General features: G+C 42.0%; 1 protein-coding gene across 1 annotated transcript in view; it reads left to right on the top strand.

Moving 5' to 3' along the window:
* AGPS (alkylglycerone phosphate synthase) overlaps nt 1-27,294 on the top strand; it is a 149,755-nt gene that overhangs the window by 96,734 nt on the left and 25,727 nt on the right. Inside the window, exons 13-17 of the mRNA XM_075284006.1 lie at nt 2,871-2,947; nt 7,617-7,729; nt 15,674-15,743; nt 17,466-17,527; nt 18,391-18,480. Of these exons, the coding sequence (XP_075140107.1) occupies nt 2,871-2,947; nt 7,617-7,729; nt 15,674-15,743; nt 17,466-17,527; nt 18,391-18,480 (412 nt within the window). The remainder of the gene's footprint in view (nt 1-2,870; nt 2,948-7,616; nt 7,730-15,673; nt 15,744-17,465; nt 17,528-18,390; nt 18,481-27,294) is intronic.

Raw genomic sequence — 27,294 nt, 5'->3', positions numbered from 1 at the left:
TGTGATTGAGGAGGCAAATGGACTTCAGGGAAATAAAGCATGTAATATGTAGGAGAGCACCGACGTGTCAGCAGAAATGCTCTCCGTATGGCAGGACTGTTAGCATTGTCATGTGTATCGAGATAGAAAGCTTTTGTTAGAGCTGCACTGACCCACTGTGCTGAAATAAGACTCTGCCAAGGGTTGTCCAGTGAAGAAGCCCCACAATGAGCACTGGTTAGCAGTATATCCTTGCAGCGCTGGGGTCCTCGGTTCGAATCCCACCAAGGGAAACATCTGCATGGACTTTGTATGTTCTCTCCTTGTTTGCATTGGTTTTCGCCCACATGCCAAAATATATACTGATGGGTAAATTGGCTTCCCATACAAACAGCTGACTCTTGTGGGTATTGGGGATGAGTGTCTGTATGGCAGCCACTATCTTCCATATTCTACAATGCTCCCTCCGCTATTAGTGAAAGGCGCATTGCAAATGTTTGTCATTGTCCTGCTCAAAAACTATTTTAACACAACCCAAAAAAGCTACAAAACTTTCCGAATGATATCATTGGTCATAGAGCGCCAGATCTCCCTGAAGCAGGGGTATAACTAGGGGCCAGGGGACACTGCCTTTCAACTGTCCAGCATTGGAAAGTGGTACTAAACGGTTCTCTAAAATGATGCTCAAACCTATATAAGGCTTCAGTACAAGGAGTATATAAAGATTGGGACACATCCAAGGTACGTCAGGAAAAGACTTGAGGCCATTGAAGGTTATTTTCCAATAAGAAAACTTATACTCCGGATAGAGGACAATGGCTGACTCCTGGTACGTCTCACATTCACTAAAACATTAGACCCTGCGTGAATGGAGCAGTAGTATGTAATTGTGACCACCGCCCTGACTGAGCATTGTACTAAGCTGTATCCTAGTCTATTCCATAGAGGTGAATGGAGCGGTGAGTTGTTAGAATGAAACTTTTCATGTGTGAATGTGATAAATCACACACACACACACACACACACACACACACACACACACTTTCATGTGATTGTAATATTACAGTGCAAGGATGAGTTTATTGGGGAAAACTGTACAGTTGCAATGAGGCTCTATAACCCTTTGGGCCAACTTTTCCTGGATACAAAATGAGATCTGGCTGGGCATGAAGGTTTACAGGCTGTGGTATCCTGCAGCACATTTGTCCACAAATATCAAAGCTAGGTCTGTAGGTCCTGCTCGCTCATAGGTTACCCAAGCTGGCATCCCATCTGGTCCGAAAAATGTTCGATTGTTGATAAATCTGGTGACTGGGCAGGTCAAGCAAATATTGAAACCTGGCGGAGAAATTCGTAGGAAACCTGTGCTGGTTGGGGGCGAGCATTATCCTGCTGAACAGATCTGAATCTCTACCATGAGTAGCAACAGGTGGCCACAGGATGTCCTGCAGATATCTCTAAGCTGTTCATGTCCTTTGACTACTTGTATGTGATGGCTTCCCAGATCATCATACCAGAAGTTGGGGAAATTTGTCGCTCCCCAGCAAAAGCTTTGAAGCAGTGACCTTGAGGTCTCTATATTTGAACCTGTCAATGGATCACTAACAGAACCTGGATTCATCATTGAAGACAATACATTAGCAGTCCAGGTGTCACATTCACAACACCAATGCAAACCAAGGCAACGATGGCTGAATGTCATTAAGAAACATAATTGATGTAATAATACCAAATTTCTTTCTGCTAAGCACCTGGAGATGGGTGCGCAGTGAAGGTGACACTTTTATCTGGATGGGGGGCATGGAAACTGTGGGAGCTGCTGGTGCTTGCAAACAAAATATGATCCTCTATACGGGTGGTCTCTCTAGGCCTGTTCACTGTGTGTGTACCTGCCCTCATGTAACCACTTCTGCCAACTGGACATAGTTACATAGTAGATGAGGTTGGATGAAGACATCAGTCCAACCAAGTCCAACCTATAACCCTACAATCCCGTACAGTGTTGATCCAGGGGAAGGCAAAAAAAAACCCCATGAGGCTCATGCCGATTGCCCCATTTCAGGTGTGGGGCAACTTTGAAATGACTATCCTGTGTCTCTCAATCCAGTCATGCTCTCCCCTCGTAAAGTCTGTGAATTGGGAAAAATGTCTTCACATGCATCATAGAGGCATTTCTAAAAATCAGCAAGAGGTACACTACCCAAAAGTAGCATTTGAGAGCCTATGGACATTTTTATGTCCTATAGTGGCAAGACCTGTAATAATTGACATATCCAGCTGCATTCTGAGTTTCTAAGCACCCCTACATTTCTAACTAGGTGTATTATTTTTTTGTCACTGACTGTATACTGTACGCCACATTTCCACTGTTCAGATTTAGGTTGATCGAACCATGTACAGTATGCTGCGACCTTTATAGCCTTTCTAAATATACCTAAGCCTGTTGTGTAGTTAATAAGACGTATACATCACCCTCTCTCCGCCGCTTTCGATTTTACCTAATGTCTAAAGACAAGCACAAGGATCTGCTGCCAAATCCTGTTTTATCGGTGTTTACATGACTCCTACAGCTTTATGCAGTAGCCATAGGATATTTTATGTTGTATGAACGTCTGGTTTTCGTTTCCCACCATGAGCATTCGAGGTCTTAGTTGGCATGGCTATAGCAAGAAGCCGCTTTTACATTAACCCTTTCATTGTCGGCCTGGCCAGGCACCTACTTGAGTGCAGCACATGACATCCCAGCCTGACAATGAAATGGCATTTACCTCTGTATTCTCCCCCCCCAAAAAAATGACACAATTGAGCTTGAATCTCATTGAACGTTCATCACAGCCGCTTACTCATTTCCGTTTGATTTATTTGTGCATGTATGTATTTTTATTTTACAGGGCATGCTCTTAAACCTCAGGTGGCCTCAATTTTTACTTCATTTTTGGATGGGTTAAAAAAATTCTACATCACAAAGGTACAGTTTTTTGTTTGTGTGTCTTTGAAACTTTTTTTTTTTTTCTCTTTACACGCCAGCCAGGCTTTTTGCAAATTATCGGTAGCATGTACATGGGGCGCATACAGCTTCTAGTATCTGGCGGTATTATATTAAACTACCCGTGACTGAGCATTGAATTCTGAACATTTATTATCCTGCTGAGCCCATAAAGGCTTCCTGTTAAATGTAAAGACCAACCTGTAGCATTTTAATTATAGTGAGTCTATACACATAGGAGATTTCTACAGACTGCACACTGATACATGCAACATGTGCACCATGACACTGCCTGCTGCAGGACGGGTTTGGGGGTAAAGTAACTTATGTAGCTCCATATCAATCATGCGGCATGTTGTGGCCTTGTTGCATGTCTCTTTAAGGAACTTAATGATCCTCGGCATGCTTCCCTGCTTAGTGGAAAATAAAGTTTTGAGATTTTTCAGATTTGGGTTGAACAGCTTAATCTGAAGTTAGAAACAGCCACCCTTGACTGTGGGTTGGGTCTAGTAAGCCATCATATGTTTGAGGAGCACCCCAAGGTGCCAAAATCTCCACCAAATTCCACCCTAGGTTTGACATTGGGAAGCAGAGATCGAAGCAGGACACTGAAAAAATAAGCGAATTTTACCAATGATTCCACAGCTGATCAGCTCCAGAGACTGTGGGACCATAAACCTGGGGCTGAGCAGCTAGTGAAAGCCAGAGGGCCAGAAAATAAAGAGAAATCTAAGGCAGAAGTTTGCCATATGAACAGACACTTAGAGAGTCTTTTACTGGCCCCATTTACTTTAAACCGCTCCCCTAGTGCTGTGGATGGTGTTAGCAGAATTTTAAAAGACAAAAAACAAACATACTTATGTTTCAGAGCCTAATAAATGCATAGAAAACGGACACTTATTCATTATTCAAATATGGCTCTTGGAGCCCAGGGGGAGTTTTCTTCTATTACTGAGCACTGCTGCACTAAACATGCCCATCCTGCATTCAGCTCCTCCCACTGCACATTGTCATTTCTCCCAGTGTCAGTAGATCCTTGCACTGCCCAGGGGAAGGAGCTGAATGCGGGGTGGGTGTGTTTAGTGATGATGCAGCAGTGCTCAGAGCCTGAAGAAAACTCCCCTTGAGCTCCTGATTTGATTAAAGAATAAAAGTGCTTTTTTTCCTCCGCATCCCTGGGCCTCTGAAAAATAAGAAAGGTTTAGGTATTTTTTTTTCTGCTAACTGCATCAACAGCACTATGGGAGCAGTGATCGACTCCCTTTAAGCCAAACTGTATATATGAAATAGTTATTCACCAAAAACTTGAGTAACCCCTATTTCTATAGTTTCCTAAAACTTGACTAAATATTAATGGGGGGGGGGTTTCAAACAGATAAAGAAAGTTTGCCCAAGATGGCAACTTATCACCTATCCATATTAATACAAGTTATAAATGCTTGATCTATAGTAGTCAGACTGTTGGGACCCCCGACAATCATGCAAACGGAGTGCAGGACACGCATGTGTTTGAGCCAACTTTTGATAGCCCCATATGCTGGATTTGCAATGCACATAGTTGACCGCTGCTTCATTCAAACGAGGGTCTACTGCTCTTATGCTCCAGACCCCTGGACTCCCACCAATAAGGCACTTATGTATCCTGTGAGTAGGTGACAAGTTAAGGAGGATTCCCTAGGTTAGCATTTGTTATAGACTTTTTAATCCCCTAGAGCAGATGTTTTCTAAAACATTTGGTAATGAGCTGATCTTGACTTTTCAGGATCGATTTTGAAATCCGATTTCCACTCATTTTTCATTCGAGCCTGATCTCGATCCCAATGCAAGTCAATGGGATTTTTTTTACTAATCGGAGATCGGATTTTAAAAACGATCCTATTCACTATACAGCATGGAATCTCTAACAATTGAACGTTTTAATTGTTAGAATCCACGCTGTGTAGTGATTTTTTTTTTTTTTTAATTTACTTAGTCCCCCCTGGTGTCCATTTACCTGCAGAGATGGTTGGTCCGGTGCCCGGTGTTCTCGTTCTTCTTCGCCTCGCTGCCCTCTGCCTCCAAAGTTAGGAGTGTGTGGGCGGGTACTGGGTGGGGAGACGTCACGTCTCCCCGCCCACACTCTCCTAAGCCACAAGCCCCACCTTCTTCCTAGCTCTTTAACACTAACCTGGGAGGCGGGGATAGCGAGGTGAAGAAGACCGAGAACACCGGGCACCGGACCAGCCATCTCTGCCGGTAAGTAGCTACTAGAGATGTTAGCTAGTCTCCCATTAGCTTCCATTCATTCCTATGGAACCGCAGCGAGCCTTCACACTGAGTATACACTCCGCTCAGAATGAGCGGAGCGTATACTCAGTGTGAAGGCTAACATTGTTAACTTTTCCCACAACGCTTGGCCAGCAGCAAAGCATTGTGGGAAATAATCACCGATCTCGACTAAAAAGATTGTGTTCGGAATTCCAATCGCGATCGTGAAATTTTCTCTATAGCCAATCGGAATCCGATCTCTTCCGAACACGATCGCTGAACCCTAAGCAAATGTGTTTATAGGTTATAAATAATTGGTAGTTGTAAGTGGACTCCATTGTCTGTCTATAAAACCTTAAACATTCCATAACTATCCAGAACACCACATAGTACAAATGGAGATAATGGATCTCTACAATTTTTTTTTGATGGGCTAAATTCATTTGGGATTTTCTTTTTCTAAATTTAAGGATTATATTTTTCTACAAATTTGTTAAAATATTTAGATGGCACAATATGTTTCCCATCTTATTATTTAATTAAAGCCCTGCACTCTTCCACTTTATGGCTTTAAGCAGCGATTTGTAGAAAGTACGGATAGAAATGTTAGTCTTGGGAGCAGATTTGCATGTTTATTCTTGGTTTATTTTTTGGCAGACAATGTAGAAACCCTCCCAGTGCTTGGCGATACTTTCACAGATTCTTCCAGGGTTTTCCGTGATCTGAGTAAAAGTATAAGAGATTCTGCTTAGCAGAGCTGTGTCTTAAAGTGACCTGACTCGCTAATACAGGATGGGAGGAGGATGTAATGTTCATGAATTCTTATGGGATCAAGTAGTAAGGCCAAATATCATAGACTAAAGACAAACTGGATAGGGAAATGATTGAGAACCATTGCTACAAAAACCACCTCAAATTGGGTGACTTTTCCAAGACACACTTGCCGGTCGTCAGCTGCTTTTAACCATTTAGTTGCTTGTCCCGCATGCACCTCCTTATTTATAACAAGAGCTTTTGTGATTTTAGTAAAATGGTTACACGGATTGTGGTGCAGACGCAACGATCATATGTGCTGCTTGTGGCCTTTGGTGCAACATATGTAAATGTTTAAGACTGATGGACCTCAGTCAATCAGTGTTTTCCGCCTTGTGAATCGTTGCCTCCATTACTGGAGATGTTGCAGTTTTTGTCCATATGCAAATGACCTCATTGAAGAATTGGGACATGGCTGCTTAAAGAGGACCTTTCATGTCCAGTTTTATATACCACTAGAAAACCAACAGTGCGCTAAATTCAGCGTACTGTCGCCTTTTCCGTTATGTGCCCCGGGGTTGGAGATATGTGCCGTTACCGATCTCTGCCCACTGTCAGAGGGGGTGTTCCTTATTGCCCGGCAATGACGCTAAGCTTTGAAGAATGCGCCCCTTCCCTCCCCCTGACTATACTCATCCATAGATTAGTACTGGGGGAGTTCTTCACAGCTTAGCATCATTCCTGGGCAGTAAGGAACGCCCCCTCTGACAGTACAGGGCTATGGACGAATACTGTCAGGGAGAGCGTTCCGCACAGCCTAGCTACACTGCCGGGAACGTCCTTCTGACAGTGGGCAGACATCGGTAATGGCAACAATATGTCTAGCCTCAGGGCACATAATGGGGAAGCCGACAGTGTAATGAGTTCAGTGCACTGTCGGCTTTTTAGCGGTATATAAAACCGCATGTGCCTAAGGATATGAAAGGTCTTCTTTAACTCATTGACAATGCTCTTGTTGGTCTAAAGTGCTGAATTGCATATTGACAAAAAACAGTGATGTCTTTGCAACACAGGCAACAAATCGCAAGGGGAAAACCTTGTTAGGGTAGGGTCACCTAAATCTATATTTCTGAATCTATATGGGGGATGGGTTGTACTGACAGACTCCCTTTGATGAGATATGAACATTCTAGAAAAGCCATTTATAATAATAATTGCAAATACAGGGATAAGTTATTCACAGGTGAAGCAGACCGTGTGCCAAGAAATTTGCTAGGCTACTTGCACTTGGCCGTAGTGGTTTTTACTGTCTGTATTCTGCAGAGAAACATGTCCATATGGCAGCCTTATGCCATCCATAATCACAAGTCCAAAAAAGGGCTTTTACGACCCTATACAATTATATGATGGAATCTGTGCAGGGATAGAAGCTGCTTCAAGTTTTGGGGACGGTTTCTACAGCCCGGACACTGATCTGTACAGAATACGGACATGTATAAGGATCCTTAGTCCACAAAGCCTTCTCAGTTCCAGATTTTACGGATTTTACATCTTTTTCCCAGGTTCCCTTGCCATTTGTCATAGTAATCATTTTTATCTATTATATGTTTACTTAGAATTCAGGTTTTTATTCTGCTGCTTTATTTTGCAGTTTAAAGGATTTGATCCAAATCAGCTTTGTGTTGCAACTTTGTTGTTTGAAGGCGATCGTGAGAAAGTTCTGCAACATGAGAAGCAAGTGTACGACATAGCTGCAAAGTTTGGGTGCGTATTTTCAGTTTTTTCTTATTATTTTCTTATATTTTGAATTGAACGTTCTAGGCAAACTTGAAATGTTCCTAACTTTTCACTAAACTGTGCGTTGTCTGTGACCATAGCGCTATTTATGTCTATTATATGACTGGTATGTTGCATTTTACGGTTTTCCCCTCCTCAGGCTCAATCTGTAATTCTCAGTGGTCCCCTAGTTGCTAGGATGTTTGCCATATACTGCACACAGAATGTAGAGGAGAATCTGCTCTATAACATTCTCTCGGAAGCATCAGCAGGATCACATAGGATATTATAGAGTACTGTATTAATGGGAAAAAAGCACTTGGTGTGAAATTGGTGGAAAAATTTGGGATGTTTCCATTAAAGGGCTTGTCCCATCTGGGCAAGTTATCCACTAGCCACAGTATAGGTAGGGAGTTCCAAATCAGTAGGTGTTTCGTCCCCATCTCTGAATGGAGTGGTCATCGGACAGTACATGTATCAGGAGTGCCGGAGATGGTCAAGTGTGATACGTCAGCTATCCCCTAGCACTCCCGTTTAAGTAAATGGAGAAGTGCAAACACTGCCCAACTCTCGCTTTCTTACAAATGGGGGCGAAACACCTCTGTTTTTCCGGGTCAGGGGTACTGCGAGGTTGGGTCAGTCCACCAACCTGCAAGTTATCCCCTACCCAGGACTGGGAAGTCGGAATAGGGGCCAGTTTTGGGTGGAGTTGGAAAAAGATTACCTACTTAAGCTTCAAAATAAAATGGTAATTTTTTATTTTTTTTATTATTATTATTATTATTATTATTATTATTATTATTATAGTTTGTTACAGATTTATCTTCATAGTATTTCAGTCACTGGATTTTTTTTCGGGACTTACGCTAGGTTCACATTAGTGTCGTGTGGGGGACCCAAATAACAAAGAGGTAGACCGCTAATACAGTGGTTACTCATGGAGTCTGGCAGACCCCTTTGACTATAATGGGGTCTGTTGGTTGTCGGTCGTTTTGAAACTGATAGTGCCAAAGAAAAAAGTTCGCTATTCAGGATTATTTCATGATTTTTTTTATTTATGTAGCGCCAACCTATTCCGCAGCACTTAACAAATCAGAGGGGTCATGTACAGACAATATGAGACATTATAATGTAACAAAGTAATGATCATATCAAACAATAGGAGCGAGGCCGCTTCTCACAAGAGCTTAGGGAAGTAGGGAGACACAAGGGCTAAGATATTGGACTGTTATTACATGACCTGACACATCCTGGTGGTCCATAGATTGTTTCATAAACTAAATGTGTTATATAGAGAGAGAGAGAGAGAGACAGACACACTCTTAACTCGGAGATTGTTTTGTAGATGTGGATGGCGCCAATCTTAGGTATATTATACCCATTGCCAAACACCATAAACTACAGGCAGGGATCATATGGGTATAAAGCAGGTACGTATAATATGAACAGGACAACATAAGAAGCGACCTACCATCCCTGTAGCTACATAGGCAAAGATTTATATCCTATGGAAACTGCATTAATCACCCTATGGTATTTCCCGCACGCAGTGTGTTACCAAACTGAACTCCAGTGGCAAAGGAAAATGTTCCTTCAATAATGTATATGGACTCCTATTGAGCATTGTAATGACCTGCTTGTCGGAAGCCGCGGTACAGATTGTATTAAGTGCTCTAAATCTGAGAATATGCATATTGCACGCTATTAAGCATTGTGACGCTTAGGGCATGATTTCTCGCTCGTGCTTTGGAAATGTATTAAACGTACATTCATTTGTCCTGTGTCACATCCAGTGTTACAAGGGTGAGCGCTTTCACTCTCTCTTGTCGCTCTGGTGTATCGGTCTTGTGACACCATTGCTTCATTAATCAACACCATGAGATCAGAGGTAAAAGCGTTCAAGGGAGACATTGCTGTGGGGCAAATTATTTCATTGGTCTACTGTGACCTCCTGGTCTCTTCTGCTTGGGAGAGGAGCTCGCCCAATATCATAAATATAGCTCCCCTTCCCTGTGGAGAGTACAGCTGAGGCTGGCAATGAACACTCTGCGCAATGCCTAATGAATATTAATTGTCAGTAGCGAAGTGTGTTCACACAGTACAGTCCCCGATCAACAAGGTTACTCTGATTACGGATATGGAGGGAAGATTTTATGCTGACATTTCCACTTATATTCCACTTTATTATTTTTTTTTCTTTATACTTTTTTATATCTTATTCTGTATGGCTTTTTGGCAGGCATTGCATTTTTTTTGTAAAAATAAAATTATATTAAAGATCAGAAATATATATATTAGCTTTTTTTTTAAAAGGGATCCTATCTTTTAAACATATTTGTTTCTCCCTAACATGTCGGAATAGCTTTAAGAAAGGCTATTTGTCTCCTACCTTTACTTGTCTTCTCCGTGCCGTTGTTCACCTGCAATCCCGGTTTTTCTCGGTAAGCAAATTAGCTCTCTCGCAGCACTGGGGGCGTCTCCAATGCTGCCAGAGAGCTCTCCAGCACCGCTTCCATCTTCTTCTGCAACGAGGTCTTCACTGCATCTTCTTACTTCTAGGCCTCGGGACTAGGGCGGGCCAACTGCGCATGCCCACAGCCACAAGAAAAATGACCACTTCCACAGTATTGTAAGCAGTCATTTTCCCGTGGCCGGTGGGTATGCGCAGTCGGCTCGCCCTAGGCCTGAGGCCTAGAAGTAAGAAGACGCCGTCAGAAGATGCAGTGAAGACCTCATTGCAGAAGAAGATGGAGGCGGCGCTGAAGAGCTCTCTGGCAGAATTGGGAACACCCCCAGTGCTGCGAGAGAGCTCATTTGTATACTGAGAAAAACCAGAATTGCGGGCGAACGGCGGCGTGGAGAAGACAAGGAAAGGTAGGAGACGATTAGCCTTTCTTAAGGCTATTCTGACATGTTTTGGAGAAAAAAATGTGTTTAAAAGATAGGATCCCTTTAATACATATTTTTTGTGTTCTTTAGTTCTACTAGACGGGATGAACCATCAACGTGGATCAGCAGTTGTGGTCTGAATCTACTTGGGGTTCATACATTCTCCATGGTTGCTTAGATTTCCCACTGTTCTCCAAAAAAACATGCTAAATTGTTAATGGTTTCCTATAGATGCAGTCGTAATGTCTCAAGTAAAGCTGACCATACGCATTAATTAGATGGATGTCCCAGGTTAGAAAACATGACCATCTCTAAAAATTGTGCTGCACCTGTCTACAGGTTGTTTACGGTATCGGTCACATTAATTGATAAGCTACTATGTTTGTCTAATACTGGACAAATTTCATTAATTTTGGACAACCCCATCGGCCATCTAATGGGTATTGTGGTCTCCAACATCTTTCCTGATGACCGATATTTAGTGAGGGAGGGGCTGGTCACTTGGAGTTCAACATGCCCTTTCTTCTTGTCCGAGCTGCCGCCGGTGGCAGGGCTGTAGCTATAGGGGTTACAACGGCAGGAGTCGGTACCAGGCCCTGGACCCTGAGGGCACATCAAATGTCATTCTCCTACATAAAATACACCTCAGTTCTAAATGGCACTAGGTCATTATGGGCCCCATTACAGGTTGTGAATTTGAGCCCAGGAGCCTCAAGTTACTGTTCTGTCCATTGGTGTCCAGTAATGGTCATCTTCTGTCGTGCCATTCAGAAGATAAAGATACTCAGCCATTGTGTATGGGAAATGAAGAGGTCAGGTGGGGGTGCAAAGTGTTTGACCAGCTTTAGTTAGTTGGTCCAAGAGAGGAGTGCTTCTGCTATGAGTGAACCTGTCATTAAATTCAGATCATGTTGCTTAAGTAAAATTATGTATAAAATGAATGCTAAAGAAATCTATAAACCTGCCTTAGGCTAAGTTCACGTCGGTACTAGGCTCTCTATTGACCCAGTCCGCCAAAGGACCAGAACAATTGTCAATCAGGTTGTATGGATCCCATTGACTTTAATGGGGTCCATTGGGTGTCTGCCAATTTCAGGTGGACACTGACATGGTGTCTCCTATAGAGACTTCAGCGCAGATGTGAACTTAGCCATAACTGCATCCAGTGGTTTATACTATGTGTAAATGGCCTGTGGGCATCAATGGTGGCTCAGTGGTCAATGCTGTGGCCTTGCAGTACGGGAGTATTGAGTTCAATTGTAACCTAGGTCAAAATCTGCAAGTAGTTTCTATGTTCTCCGCATGCTTGTGTGGGTTTCCCTTGGGTACTCCAAAGACGTAATCATGGGAATTTAGATTGTGAGCCCTTCTCAGGCCAATGAGTGACGACTGTGTCTGTAAAGTGACGTGGAATAAATTTTGATAAAAATAAAAAAAATTGACAAAAATCAAGATCAAACAAAATAGGGCTCAGTCTTGGACTCATTGTGTTAATACGGTGGACAATTCATTAATTTTCTATGTCCATTTTCTAATTTATTACCCGCCATTTTGGACAGACCCCCCTATCCCCTTTACACAACCGTTATGGTTTATAGTGTCGGCTGCCAATTTCAGGTATAACTGAATGTGTCTTCAGTCTGTGTTTGTATATGGAAGTGTCTAGGTGTCTTGTAAGTGTCGTCTTGTAGCTATTTATCAGCCCTATGTGTTTCGGCTTAGTGGTCAGTCTCCTCTGTTGATTGATATTTTTTCCTTGTGGATAACTATGGAGGAAAGTTAATATTTAATTTTTTTTTTGTCCACTCCAAGCTTAGACTCCTGTGTTTTAGAGGGGAAACAGAGTAATCAGGAAGATTTGATAAATGGCGGATAGCCCACCCCCTGTCACTAATTGTTTTGTGCTGCTACAAAGGGACAGAAAACATTTCACTCTGGTAACAGGCTGAGTAATGACGGGGAGTTTTCTGTCCGTCTTCCTTGATGGATTACATGGCTGATCGATGGAAAGCACAGCAAATAAAATGGCATTTGTTCAGCCTGCCTTTTCTTACACCCCCCCTTTCCCAATTTTCCATTGAGTATCCAAATTTGACACTCCATCTAGGTCCTGATGGTGTTTCGGCCTGAGCCTATGTTTAATTTTACTTTTTGTACATTGGTCCATCATTAGGGGATGAGGAAGAGGAAGGGAGTTGATGGATCTGTGCTCAGTGACACCGATCCAGCGCTCTTCCCATCCTTCATGTGTAGCCACTTGTACATCATGAAATCATTTTGTGTCACTAGGGGTGAAAGACTGCACGGCGGGAAGGCAATTATACACGAGATCAATCACAAAGAGGCCACACATTTCCACAGTAATTAAGATAATTATCTGTTGTTTTTATTTAATAAATATATATTTATTTCACGTGACCACATTCTTGGTCAGCTACGTTCCCGGATTATTTCGGATCCATTCCTAATATTCTAGAATGTATATTGTGGGACATGAATAATTGACTAATGTTAACGTACAACTTTTTGTGGTACCTTAAAATTTGAACAGACCAAATTGGACATTACAGGGTAACAAACTAAGTAAATTAAATAATAGGGGTGAGGGTCCTGCCCATAAAAGCTTACAGTCTGAGGAAATCTGGACAATAGTCTTGACCGTCTTTTGTGAAAACAGGGTTGTACTTATAAAGCTACATCAGCCGGTCACCAGCCAATGTCTATGGATGTACAGATCTCAACAGCATCCTTGGGGGTTTTGTGGGGTCGGGTTCTGGGTAATATTCTAGATGGTAGCTGGACTGAAAAAAATGTGCTTTTTAGAGTACTCTTGACATTATGGATATTGGAAATGTATGTTTGTCGGTGGTAGCGCATTCCAGAGAATTGGTCCAGCTTGAGAAAAGTCTTGACATACAGCCAAAAGCGGACGATAATGCGAAACACTGTCCAGGATCTGAAATGAATTGATACTGACTACCAGTTCTAGTTGTTTTCTTTAAAGCTTCTACAACTGAAGCTGCCCATACACATTACTCTAAGGCCGGGTTCACAAGATGTATTTTGGCACGTAATGTGGCACGTAGACGGCGTTGGAGCTTTTGCGGGCCATATACGCTCCCATTGATTTCAATGGGAGCCGGGACCGTATACGCGGCGCTATTTTGCTATAAAATCACAGCTGCAAAATAGTGCCGCATATACGGTCCGCAAAAGCTCCCGCGCTGTCTACGTGCCACATTACGTGCCAAAATACATTGTGAGAACCTGGCCTAAAGTTGATAAAAATGGATAGTTTCAACCATAACGTTTGTTGGGCGACCAATGACAGAGAATCATTGCCCGGAAAGAAATCTGCTGGGTGTGATATTTTTGTCTGATAGATGGACTAAAAAAATCTTTTGAATGTTCCCCAAAAGATCATTCATCTTTCTTCTTAAAAATGTATGACCAGATTGTCTCCTGGCATGGAGTGCTGGCCGGGTCTGTCTCTATTAACTTGTACAGGAGTTCCCAAAATAACCAAACGGGTAGTTCCTAAAATAGCCGAGGACACTGTTTTACACTATGTTCATGTGATCACTGCCTCTCTGTCGTTTTGGTCCTCCGACACACCAGAAGAACAGAGTGGCAGTCACTAACACACAGAGCCTAACGCACCCCATTGGCCATAATGGGACCTATCAGGGTTTTATTAGTTTTAAACTGAAACCATCGAAGGATAAAGTTCTCCATGCAGGACTTTATCCTCTATCTTTTTTAGCAGACACTCCAACGTAGCTTTAGCTATTTGCATAACTCCTGTACGAGTGGACTGATAGAGCCACGCTTGCTGGAGGACCCCCATTCTTAAGGTGGGTGCGGGTCCCTCAGCTAACTGGTGTTTATCGCATCTCATGTGGGTATGCAATGAATACCTGAAATAGGAATACCCCTTTAAATAGAAAAGTGTCAAATCTAGATTACGTTAAGGATGTCTGATCTTTGGAGGCCTCCAAGAACTCTAATAAAAACTGCACTCATGACTGTAGTGTAAACAGAGCCTTAATAGTTGGTTATTTGGGTGACAGAAGGATACTGTCCGTGGTGACCTCCATGCGGGCGAACAAATCCCACCCCATGTATGATGGGACTTGGCAGCACTGTAAGTGACCGTCTGCTTCACCCCAAGTGTGAGAAGGAGCTATCGCAAGTCCTTTCTTCCATCCGCGACCAGACTGTATAATCTACATCAGACCAAGTGAAGATCTCTCCGCACAGAGAACTAATGATTATGACGTCTTCCTTCTTTCTCTTCTGTTCCTTAGCTGCTATGGACTCCTAGTATATCTTCTCTTCTCAGCATATGTGTCTGCTTCCATAATATAGTACTGTGTATTATCCTGTATCTGTATTACTATGCTGCTGTAACATACTGAAATTTCCCCACTGTGGGACTATAAAAGGATTATCTTATCTTATTTACCACCTATTCTGTGGACAACCCTTTGATGGATAATTGTTATATGCAATGATCTCTATTTGTAACCCTCTGTGTATAAAAATGAGGAACATCCCAATGTGCAGGAAATCTTCTATTTAGAGGCCAAAACAAAACCTGTACCTACAACATAAGAAACACATTATTATGAACCTTGTATTGCCATGTTTTATCGCCATACCATATGTTGTCTTCTGCTTTGGCAATGTATCCAGGATTAGACTGAAAAGTCAGCTACAAAATACTGTTTCACATCCAAGGAAGTTTAAGACTCGGTTACGTCAGATGAAATGAACCTCTTCCTGGCCGTGTAAGCTTTGCAGGGTTCAAAGGAGAAACTTGATAAATTATCTGGGCTCGTGATTAAAAGGAAAGTCTTTAGAATTCCATCAAAATATATTGTTACATTGTATTAATGGCCCCGAGTGCCTTAAGTCGGACGTCATTGTTTTCCGCTTTGTAACCGTGTTTGTGTATTTTTTTCCATTGAAATACTATGACTGCCGCATGTAACGATTGTGCATAAATACTCAGTTAATCATTGACCATCTTTACAATTGCAGAGGTCTGGCAGCAGGCGAAGATAATGGGCAGAGAGGTTACATGCTGACATTCGTCATTGCTTACCTTCGGGTAGGTCGCATCTATTTTCCTCCCCTCTTTGTCTGGTCACCAGTGTGAATATTGACATATTCTGACCCTAAGGAATATTGAGAGCTTAAGAAAGGATCCCTTTAAAATTTGCTACACGGCTTTGTCTTTTTTTTTTTTTTTTTTTTGCTTCAAGCAGATGCTGTCATTTTCTTTTCCAGCTTTCTCTGCCAATAGAATTCGCATAAAGCCGTATTAGTTCAGGGTGTGCAGATGTTTTTGCGATTGATAGGCGAGTGGTCAATGGAGGAGTTAGTGTATTATATAGTACTTATCCAGTCCGCAATGGCTAACAGATTCCGGGAGATTTAATGCACAATTTATTAATGTCTCATCACCTGCACTTTCTACATACGATCGCGTATTGGAGCACACAACACACGTATTAAGGCTATGGCTCCATGATGGCGTAGAGGTATACTCTGAAGATGCCTGCAACGCCTGTGTTGTGACTTGGTGGTCTACCTTGTGGTTAACATCTTATCAGCCTCTGTTTGTCATATGTCAGAAGAATCTCCCGATTTACATCACTGATGCAAGACTTCTACTTATTCTACAGTATACATGTGCAGTAGGATATGTCACCATTATGGTCCCTTGTATGCACAGGTTCAACAGAGGTCAAAGAACCCTTTTTTGGCTGCTGTACCTATGGATATGCCTAACACGTACAGGCAAAGCTTTTCTTGGCGTACACACTGATGTGATGTGAACCAGTCTCTATATGGTTTTTTGTAATGGTAGATTCTCCGATATTAGGAAACAAGTCACTTATGCAATATATAATAGTACACAGTCCAGACACATTAATGTGACCACCTGTCCAGAATAACCACCTTTGGCAGAGCGGACCGCTGCGAGATGTGCAGGAAGAGAGGGGATGTTGTGGTGATGTTCACTGGGATGTTGAGGTGATGTTCACTGGGATGTTGAGGTGATGTTCACTGGGATGTTGAGCCATGCCGACTCCAGTGCCGTGGATAGCTGTGCTAGGTTACGCGGTTGAGCATCCATGGCACGAACAGCCCGATTGAGGTGGTCCCACAGATTCTCAATTGGATTCAAGTCCGCGGAATTTACTGGCCAAGGGAGTGCAGTAAACTCATCCTGGTGCTCCTCCAACCACGCACATACACTGCGAGCTTTATGACACGTCGCATTGTCCTGCTGGTAAATGACGACACCCTGAGGGAAAAAAATTCCCATGTAGGGGTGAACATGGTCCGCAAGGATAGATGCATACTTGTGTTGGTCCATCGTGCCTTCCACAATGATGAGTGCACCCAGATGGCTGATGACACGTGCCTTCTGCCATTGGTTATTTAACATTGATGTCAAAAGTAGACGATGGTCACGTTAATGTGACAGGACTGTGTATTAAAGGCCATAGCGTCTTGCTATGTGGGACCTTAGCCTAAAGAGGTTTTTTCTCCAGTCCCAAATGCCTTTTTGATACTGATGACCCATCCTGCTTATGGGGTAAACAGTATCTGATATATGGGGGATGAACCTGGATGATCATCAGCGCAGCGAGGGACAAGCCCCATAATGTGCTCCTAGCGCCAGTCCATGTTGAGATCACACATGTAGTACAGTACGTAGTTACACAACATATCTATGCTGCACTTTGTTAAATGCGTTCTTCATCCATTTTGTAATGAATGTTTTTAATAACACACAGAATTTGTGGTTTATGTTCTGTAGGACCTTGGTATGGACTATTATCTGGTAGGAGAGTCATTTGAGACCTCTGTTCCTTGGGACAGGTAAGACTTTGCGTCACCTATCAAATGCTCAGATCTATTGAACAGCTTCATATAATACGCAGTACTAAAACCATTCTTTAGGTACCAAAGAGAAGTAGTAGTCCTAGAGGGAGGGTTAGGACCAATAAATGACATTTATTCTGAATCTTTTCCCACAAAACTAGATAGATAGATAGATAGATAGATAGATAGATAGATAGATAGGAGATAGATAGATAGATAGATAGATAGATAGATAGATAGATAGATAGATAGATCTACTCAGCTACTCCTACTATAGAACAGCCTGTCTTCAGATTACACTGCCTTTTATGCTGAGGGTTTCTATTGAGTGACTGGAAGCCGATATCTTGAAAATTGTAAGGAATTCATAGAGAAAATATGCCACAGAAACCATGTTACTCCTATAGGCAGCAAGTCTTTTTTAATATACGCCTCTGTATTTCACAGCCTAGATATACAAGATTTTGCACTGACATAAAAATGAATCTCATTACAAGGAATAGCTTTGGGATGCTGACATGTATCCTCCACCTATGTAGGCTGCAATTAAGGAACTACACTGATCGGCTGTTACAGAGAATGGAGCAGGATGCAGACAGCGCTGTTCTCTGTGTACTGGCTGAACAGAATCACTGCCACATGACTGATCTGCAGTAACCTAGTCTGGCACTACAGAGGGAACAGCACTGTCTGCTCCATGTGTATTAGCCCTTGAGAACAGCTTCATGAGAGCTGTCTGTTGTCAGACCCTCCCTGGTCTCATATTAATTACCCATCTTTAAGATAGATCATCACTATTTTTATCCTGGAACACCCCTTTAAATAGTTGCAATAAATGATTTTTCTTTTCTTAAATCAAGGGTGCTAGATCTTTGTCGGAACGTTAAGGAGAGGATTGTTCGAGAATGCAAAGAAAGAGGTGTGCAGTTCCCTCCATTTTCGACTTGCAGGTATGTGGATTTTGAGGTGTTGCGATCTCAGTACCATGTAGTTACCAATGTGCTTCCATAGTCCCCAGCAGCAGCTGGATTTCTTACAAGATGTCTGAAGTTGCAATAAAAAAAAAAATTAAACCTTTTATTTTGTAGAGAGTAATTAACCTGCAAGGTCTAACAAATTTGTATGATGAGATTAAAGTCATCCCGCACATGAAAACATATATTCCCTGTCCACAGGATAAGGAATAAGTGTCTGATCTGTGGGGGACTAACTATTCGGACACTTGCCAATCATGACAACAGAGGGCTTGTTTCACCCCCTTTTCAGTGTCGTGCATGCTCACTTCTGTTCCATTCAGTGTCTGTAGGCCTGTCAAAGATAGCCAAGCACTGGATTGGCAACGGAGGTTTGTCGACCATTTTGTTCTAATAAGGGGGGGGTGACAGGAACCCCTTTCTTGTAATTGGTGAGGTTCCCAGTGGTCATATGCTCAACAATTCTCTATCCTGTGGATAGGCTTAAGCGGTGTTCGTAAGACCATCCCTTAAAGAAGTACTTTTAAATCTTCTAACATGTCTGCTTCAGTAAATACCGTATATACTCGAGCATAAGCTGAATTTTTCAGCACAGTTTTTGTTTTTCTGTTATACTCAAGTCAAGCAAAAAAAAAAAATATATATATTTTTTTTTGGTGGGGGAGGAGGGGGGTCTATGACCAGCCACAATATGGGAGAATATGCAAATCTGTCTCCCAAGATGTAAACAGGGAGATAGTGCCTCTGTTTGCTGCCCTCTATAGCAAGCAACCCTGAACAACATGCCCGACTTCCCAGAAGCCTTTGCTGCATGATGCGAGGTTATAACCAAATCAGTTTCTCAGCTGCGGACGGCACCGTTTCTGTCTCTTTGGACGTCTCTCCCTAAGGAGTGACGTTATCCCCACAGCCACAATAGTAATGTATAGAATCTCCCATCAAATTGTGAAAAAAAAGATAAAGTAAATAACAGTTCTCAATCCCTCCTTTCCCTAGAATACATATAAAAGTAGAAAATGACTGTGACACACAAACACATTAGGTATCCGTGTGTCTGAAAGTGCCCGGTCTACTGAATATAGGGGATCTGCAGTGCTCCTGTTCCGTCGGGAAGGGGTTAATAGGAGCACTGCAGATACCCTATAGTCAGCCAGACTGAATTCCAAGTGGGGGGGGGGAAACCCAGTCCTCAAGCTCAGGGAAGGGGCAGACAGACAACCAAAACACCCCCTCCCCTTCCCCAGCACCCAGCACCTACTGCACCCAAAAACTCCGACCATTTTAATTTTTGACATTTTCCAGTAGCTGCTGCATTTCCCCCCTCGGCTTATACTCGAGTCAATAAGTTGTCCCAGTTTTTTGTGGTAAAATTAGGGGCCTCGACTTATATTCGGGTCGGCTTATACTCGAGTATATACGGCAATTGTATTTGAGCTTCTTTTTTTTCCCTTAGAATTGTTCCTCTATTATTCCTTCTGGATAAGTATCATTAAACTACCAACTGAGTGTATGTATATCTGTGTGTGTGCACGCGTGTGTAAATATATGTATATGTCTTTCTCTCATATATATATACACACACACACCATTTATCTTGTCCACAAGATGTGTCAATACATACAATTTTGGAAGTGAAAGTGTCAGACTGCATAAGGATACAACCTCCTGACAAGGATAACAGTAATCCCAAATTGTCATCTAGTTATAGTTTTCCTGGAGGAGTAATAGAGGGGCACACAACACCTAAAAGCACATAATCATGAATGATCCAAAATGGTTAGTTGATGGTGAATTCCGGCATTACACCAGGAGACCCGACTCATTCTGTTTAAAAATCAAAACAAAGGAAAAAAGTTTTGTTTTTGTTTTTTTAAATCCTGAAATTGAAACTCCAGATTCCCAGTAACATTTCATGGCCAAGCACTTTGGAAAGAAACCCCCCCTCCTTTGACGAATATAATAAAAATAAAGCGTTATCGTGCGCCCGTTAATTCCTACAACTGGTGCTTTATGGGTCTAAAATTGGAGTGGCACACTGGAAGGGAGAACCGTAGTAAGTTTTATATTTTGTTTTATACCAACAACGTAACATTTTTATCTCTCGCTGACATGTTATTTTTACTAGAATGAGCGAAATTAAATTGTTAGCAATTTGGCCATTAAAAAAACCTCCAAAGCTGTAAACAGAATTGTAGATTTTATTTAGAAGTAAAGAAAATAATTGAAGGATGTGGTAAAAAGATGAAGAACAGATCGCTTAAAAGCCTCGACATCTGAGGAAATGCCCTTAAAACTTTCTTGGTGGTGCGTTGCAAATGTGTCTTTATTATCTATTCCCTCTACATGGGATAATGGCCGGGCATATATCTTCACGCTGCAATGCTAACAAAAACAAGACCTGGGTTGTAAAGCAAATTCCTTAGCACAAAAATGTCAAACATATTCTCTGCTTTGTCTTTACATGTTTATGGGGAGACTCGGCTTGATTATCTCTCTTTCTGGAATCCTTGGGCAGCCTGGAAGGATGTAAATCTTCGTATTGTCCCCTCTACAGTAAACTCGGGTTGTTATGGGTCTTATGTAAACTTTATGCCTTCGTGTTTGGCCACACGCAATTGAAACACAAGCAGATTGAGGAATACTCCCTGGCTCGCTTCCTGGAAGGTGTCTGAGACTAAGCCTGTGCTGTAATACTGTATAATAATAGTCTGCAAATTTGGCGCAGAGTTTATGACCGGTCTATTTTTCTTTACATTTTACAAGCGTTACGGTGTACCCCTGAAAAGGTTACAAATTTTACCAGTATCTTGTCTATGGAGTCAGCAGATTCTTGCTGAAGGCTTCATGTACAGGTCCTAGTGTACAATCCATGCGCCTTCCATTCCTTTACAATATTTTTAGAGCAGGTTCTTTTCAGATCCATCTGAAGCACACACGGACCTAGAAGACATTCTGTTTGCAAAATAGGTCATGTGCATGAAGTCTGAGGCGAGGTTCAAATCAGCGCTTGTACGCCATATGGGGACTCCGTTCCATTCTTCGTATGGAAAATGCAGAGAGAAAAGCACTGCAAGTAGTCATTTCCCCCCCCCCCGCATTTTTCGCCCTTTTTGGGCAGAAACCACGCGGACCCTATTATAGTCTATGGGCTCCACAGGTAACCCCTTTTGTTATGCGGATTAGGTTTCTGTTCAAGGGCCCCAAAGTGGACCTCCTGAATGGAAACCTGAACACAGCCTACTACTACGACTACTGCAGATTAATCTTTAAATATGTAGCTGTGCGTGTTGCACACAATATGGAGGAACACAAGGATCGACTTCAAGGAACCTCTTAATCCAATGTAATAAAGTACTGAAGACTAAATTAAGACACATTGTGAGTAAGTTACTATCCCACCTATGCCAGTTCCTGGTGTAGATGTGTTGCATCTTTTGCGCACGACACTTTTGCATGGCAGTGCAAGTGAATTAATAAGGGGCTGGAGCGGCTTAATAATTGAGGCCCGTCTCACTTTAGCTGGGGATTTGGAATTAAGGTTGCTGTACAAAAGTTACATTGACTCTCTATCATTGCAACCTTATTATAGTAATGGGGTATTCCCATCTTAGTCCTGTTCTCATGATTGGCGGGGATCACAGGGGCGAGACCACCAAAATGACAAAAAATCTTATATTCCTTATCCTATGGATAGAGGTAAGTGTTGTCCCATGACCAACTCCTATATTGGGGCAGGATATGCCATCAGTTTATGATTGGTGAAAACCAACCTCCAATAAGAAGGGTCTGTAGTGTGGATTTATCACTGGGGGCCTTCACGTTTTACCTGAACGGGTGCACCCAGCCAAGTGTACCGCTGTACATGGGGAAATGGCAACACGGCTACAGAGTCCTGATCCTTTTCAGGATCATAAGAATGAAGGGTAGCAATATGCCATCCACTCATAAGATGTGTAAGTCCTATATACTATGTAAAGAATTATGTATTGTAAGTCCTGTATAAACGCTTTGTCCGTCCGTTTGCAAGATCAATAAAATGAGCTCAGCCTTTACTGCAGACTGCGGTCCCAGTGTCTAAATAAATAGCAGGTATATTTAGAGATTACGTCTGTCCAAATCTACAAACCCCATATACTTTTATGTGGCATTAATGTAAACTGCCTGCTGTGGCCGGTCCCGTCACCACCAAGCTTTCCCTGTTACTGTGGAGTCTTATACAATATTTTATTCAGATTTTTTTCCATTTTATGTTGATCATTCTAAAATTAGATCCAGTTGTAAGGAGAAGGTCTGGTATAGAGGTGGGAACTCCCAAGTACTCAACTCTTTGGGGATCTGTCTACATGATTGCAGAATGCACTGAGTAATGCCTGATCAGTCGGGTGCGATCTCCCAGAGGACCCAATAGCGGTTGTCAAAGATGTGTATTATATCATTATGTGGGTATTGTGTATAAAATCTTAATGTTTTTAGTGTAAATGCTCAATTGTAGAACTGAAAAATATCTACATTAAGGTTCTGGCTTCTGAGACCCAGAGGTTGCTAGAATAGATGATCTGTGCAGGGTCTAGGTGTTGGATCCCATAGATTACAAACTGATGACCTATCCTGTGGTCATCTGTATGAAAATTCAGTTTGTGGCTGGAAGACACCTTTAAATAACTTACTATAGAAATGTTACCCTGCGTTCACCTTGCATGTTCAACATCCATGCCAAGATCTGGATAGGGTTCCACTCTCACGATGAAGATTATCCATCGGCTTCAATCTACCCAATGATAAGTTTGAATGGAATGGTGATCTTGAGGAAATGGGACATCGGCCCTTTCTATTGATCATTGCTGACCCTACAGTCATACATTTATCATTTATCCTGTGAGTTGGTGATAAGTAAACATCCCTGACATGTATACAGAAAGCCAACAGGTTCCAGATATTCATCAATAGTGTTGATCCAGAAGAAGATGACATTTTCCTGTAAGGCAGCAATTGCTTCATATTAGGGGTGCACAACATAGTTACATATTTAGTACCATACCGTTAAGATCAAGACACATATCCATCAAGGTCAACCAAGAGATGGGAGGGAGTGTGGGAAACAAGAAGTCTCTACATTTGTATAGGAGTTAATGTCTTATTGTATGAAGACATCTAAGCCTTTTTTGAAGCTGTTCCTGCTGTGACCAGCTCCTGGGGTGACCAAAGAATCCTTGTCCCCTCTACAGAGTAAACCTATAGACTGAGTTAGTGCCCCCTTTCTTTTGAGGAGCTTTTACACAATGCAACATTTCACCATATTTTTTTGTACTGGTCATCTATATACGTATACAGGTTAATCTTGTACCCCCTTAGATGTCTCAACACTAAATACATTTATACAGGCTTTCCAGGCAGACTGTGGCAGGGGATGGGATAAAATAAAACCAAAAACAATACCTACCCGGGATCCTGCGTTCTATAGTCAGTACAATGCTATGCCCGTACTGGATGGGCTGGAAGTAAAATTGGCGATCACAAGTTGGGTATTTGCGATTTTACTGCTTTTTTGTCAATGGTATCCAACATTAGGCCAATGACCACTGGAAGCCTATGGTAGTTCAGGTATGAAATGGAACTGGAGACTCTACGCTGGAGCAGATGACTAGAGGCAGATGAGTAGCACTTATTTTATTTTAGCCCATCTTAAGTTTTCCAGGTTGCCTGGACATCCCCTTTAATTCTTTTAATCATGTAATCCTTCCCCATAGCTGAGAATCTTCTTGTTATGCTGTTCTTTGTATGAACTGGACAACATATTCCATTTGAAGCTGTTCTCAGTGCCTTGTAAAGTAGTAATCCTATACCTTTTTTTTTAATTCATGACTATTTCCCGCTTTCCTTAGATTAGGGCATTGCACGCTGTTATTTTAGTCTACGCTCAACAAGTTCACCCAGATCCTTCCCTATAAGTAATTCTATTTTACTCCCTCCAGGATGTATGATGTAGGCAGATTATTAGTTCTTAGATTCAGAACTTTATATTTATCCACATTGATAGCAAAAATACAAAGTCCCAGATTTACTATTGTGGATCTGACTAGAGCAGTGGTTCTTGACCTTGTTTGAGGTACCGAACCTCACCAGTTTCGTATGCACATTCACCGAACCCTTCTTTAGTGATAAATCAGATATTTTTTTTCCAAATTCAAGACATAGGTATATGGTTTTTTTTTTTTACTGGTACACAAAATGAGCCGTGCACAGGGCCTAGGGTTCGATCGAACCTCGGTTAAGAACCACTGGCCTAGACAATGACTTAAATGTGGTTCACTATTGGGGCAATGTGATGCATCTTTGGTGCATCTAGTTTGGGCTAAAATATTTTGACTTGCTGGACTTGTCGTTGAAGCTTCTCAGAGAAAAAAACATCTGGCTAAAATGTGCCAAAATTATGTTGGAAAATTATGGATCTATGTAAGCCAACTAAAAGGTGGTATAAATGTCATCCGTGTCAGCCATTGCAATAAATCTGGCACATTTTTAGACTCAATTCTTGAACGAAGAAGATATACAGTACAGACCAAAAGTTTGGACACACCTTCTCATTCAAAGAGTTTTCTGTATTTTCATGACTATGACAATTGTAGATTCACACTGAAGGCATCAAAACTATGAATTAGCACATGTGAAATTATATACTTAACTAAAAAGTGTGAAACAACTGAAAATTTGTCTTATATTCTAGGTTCTTCAAAGTAGCCACCTTTTGCTTTGATTTCTGCTTTGCACACACTTGGCATTCTCTTGATGAGCTTCAAGAGGTAGTCACCGGAAATGGTCTTCCAACAGTCTTGGAGGAGTTCCCAGAGATACTTAGCACTTGTTGGCCCTTTTGCCCTCACTCTGCGGTCCAGCTCACCCCAAACCATCTCAGTTAGGTTCAGGTCTGGTGACTGGAGGCCAGGTCATCTGGCGTAGCCCCCATCACTCTCCTCATGGTCAAATAGCCCTTACACAGCCTGGAGGTGTGTTTGGGGTCATTGTCCTGTTGAAAAATAAATGATGGTCCAACTAAACACAAACTGGATGGAATAGCATGCCACTGCAAGATGCTGTGGTAGCCATGCGGGTTCAGTATGTTCAATTTTGAATAAATCCCCAACAGTGTCACCAGCAAAGCCCCCCCAGACCATCACACCTCCTCCTCCACGCTTCACGGTGGGAACCAGGCATGTAGAGTCCATCCGTTCACCTTTTCTGTGTCACACAAAGACACAGTGGTTGGAACCAAAGATCTCAAATTTGGACTCATCAGACCAAAGCACAGATTTCCACTGGTCTAATGCCCATTCCTTGTGTTCTTTAGCCCACACAAGTCTCTTCTGCTTGTTGCCTGTCCTTAGCAGTGGTTTTCTAGCAGCTATTTTACCATGAAGGCCGGCTGCTGCACAAAGTCTCCTCTTACCAGTTGTTGTAGAGATGTGTCTGCTGCTAGAACTCTGTGTGACATTGATCTGGTCTCTAATCTGAGCTGCTGATAACCTGCGATTTCTGAGGCTGGTGACTCAAATGAACTTCTCCTCTGCAGCAGAGGTGACTCTTGGTCTTCCTTTCCTGGGGTGGTCCTCATGTGAGCCAGTTTCTTTGTAGCGCTTGATGGTTTTTGCAACTGCACTTGGGGACACTTTCAAAGTTTTCCCAATTTTTCAGACTGACTGACCTTCATTTCTTAAAGTAATGATGGCCACTCATTTTTCTTTACTTAGCTGCTTTTTTCTTGCCATAATACAAATTCTAGCAGTCTATTCAGAAGGACTATCAGCTGTGTATCCACCTGACTTCTGCACAACACAACTGATGGTCCCAACCCCATTTATAAGGCAAGAAATCCCACTTATTAAACCTGACAGGGCACACCTGTGAAGTGAAAACCATTTCCGGTGACTACCTCTTGAAGCTCATCAAGAGAATGCCAAGAGTGTGCAAAGCAGGAATCAAAGCAAAAGGTGGCTACTTTGAAGAACCTAGAATATAAGACAGATTTTCAGTTGTTTCACACTTTTTAGTTAAGTATATAATTCCACATGTGATAATTCATAGTTTTGATGCCTTCAATGTGAGTCTACAATTTTCACAGTCATCAAAATACAGAAAACTCTTTGAACTCTTTTGAAATCTCCAAACTTTTGGTCTGTACTGTACATCCAGCATTCACCAGGTGGTAGTTTGATAAAATTTAACCTTTATTCTTCATCCGTAAAAACAATCGTCATATATACAATGGATTGGAGTGGATACAATGTATAGCAAGGCTGTGCGTTTTGGAACATCGTTCCTTCCTCATGCCATGAGGAAGGAACGATGTTATGGAACGCGTAACATCCACCTGGTCCGTGCATCCCAGGGATACGACGACATTCAAAGGGTGAGCTGGACATTTTGAGTTACATTTTTAGACTGTTTGCCCAGACGATCAGTAAATGTGGGAACAGCATCTTAAAAAAGGAGAATATCTTGTATCGACTCCTGGGATTCATGAGAACGATCCTGAAAAAAGTTGATACGTGGTGCTCTGTTGATGGCTCCAATAGACTATCTCCATTTTCAAGGTCCTGGCAGATTATATCTTTTTTTCCATTGGATTTGGAATGACATGGAGGTTGGGTTGTTACTGTGGGTAATTTCCTCCTTGTCCAGCTCATTCTTTTTATACTACATATCTCAGTGTACTCTGCAAAAATAGTAACCATGCTATAAATCCCATCTACTGTACCTTTAATAAAGAAGTTGAGTAATAGACCCAGCACTGAA

This window comes from Leptodactylus fuscus, chromosome 8 (genome assembly GCF_031893055.1).
Source record: "Leptodactylus fuscus isolate aLepFus1 chromosome 8, aLepFus1.hap2, whole genome shotgun sequence".
Classification (NCBI taxonomy): Eukaryota; Metazoa; Chordata; class Amphibia; order Anura; family Leptodactylidae; genus Leptodactylus; species Leptodactylus fuscus.
The sequence above is the reverse complement of the archived record's forward strand: the minus strand, read 5'-3'. Positions and strand labels throughout refer to the sequence as shown.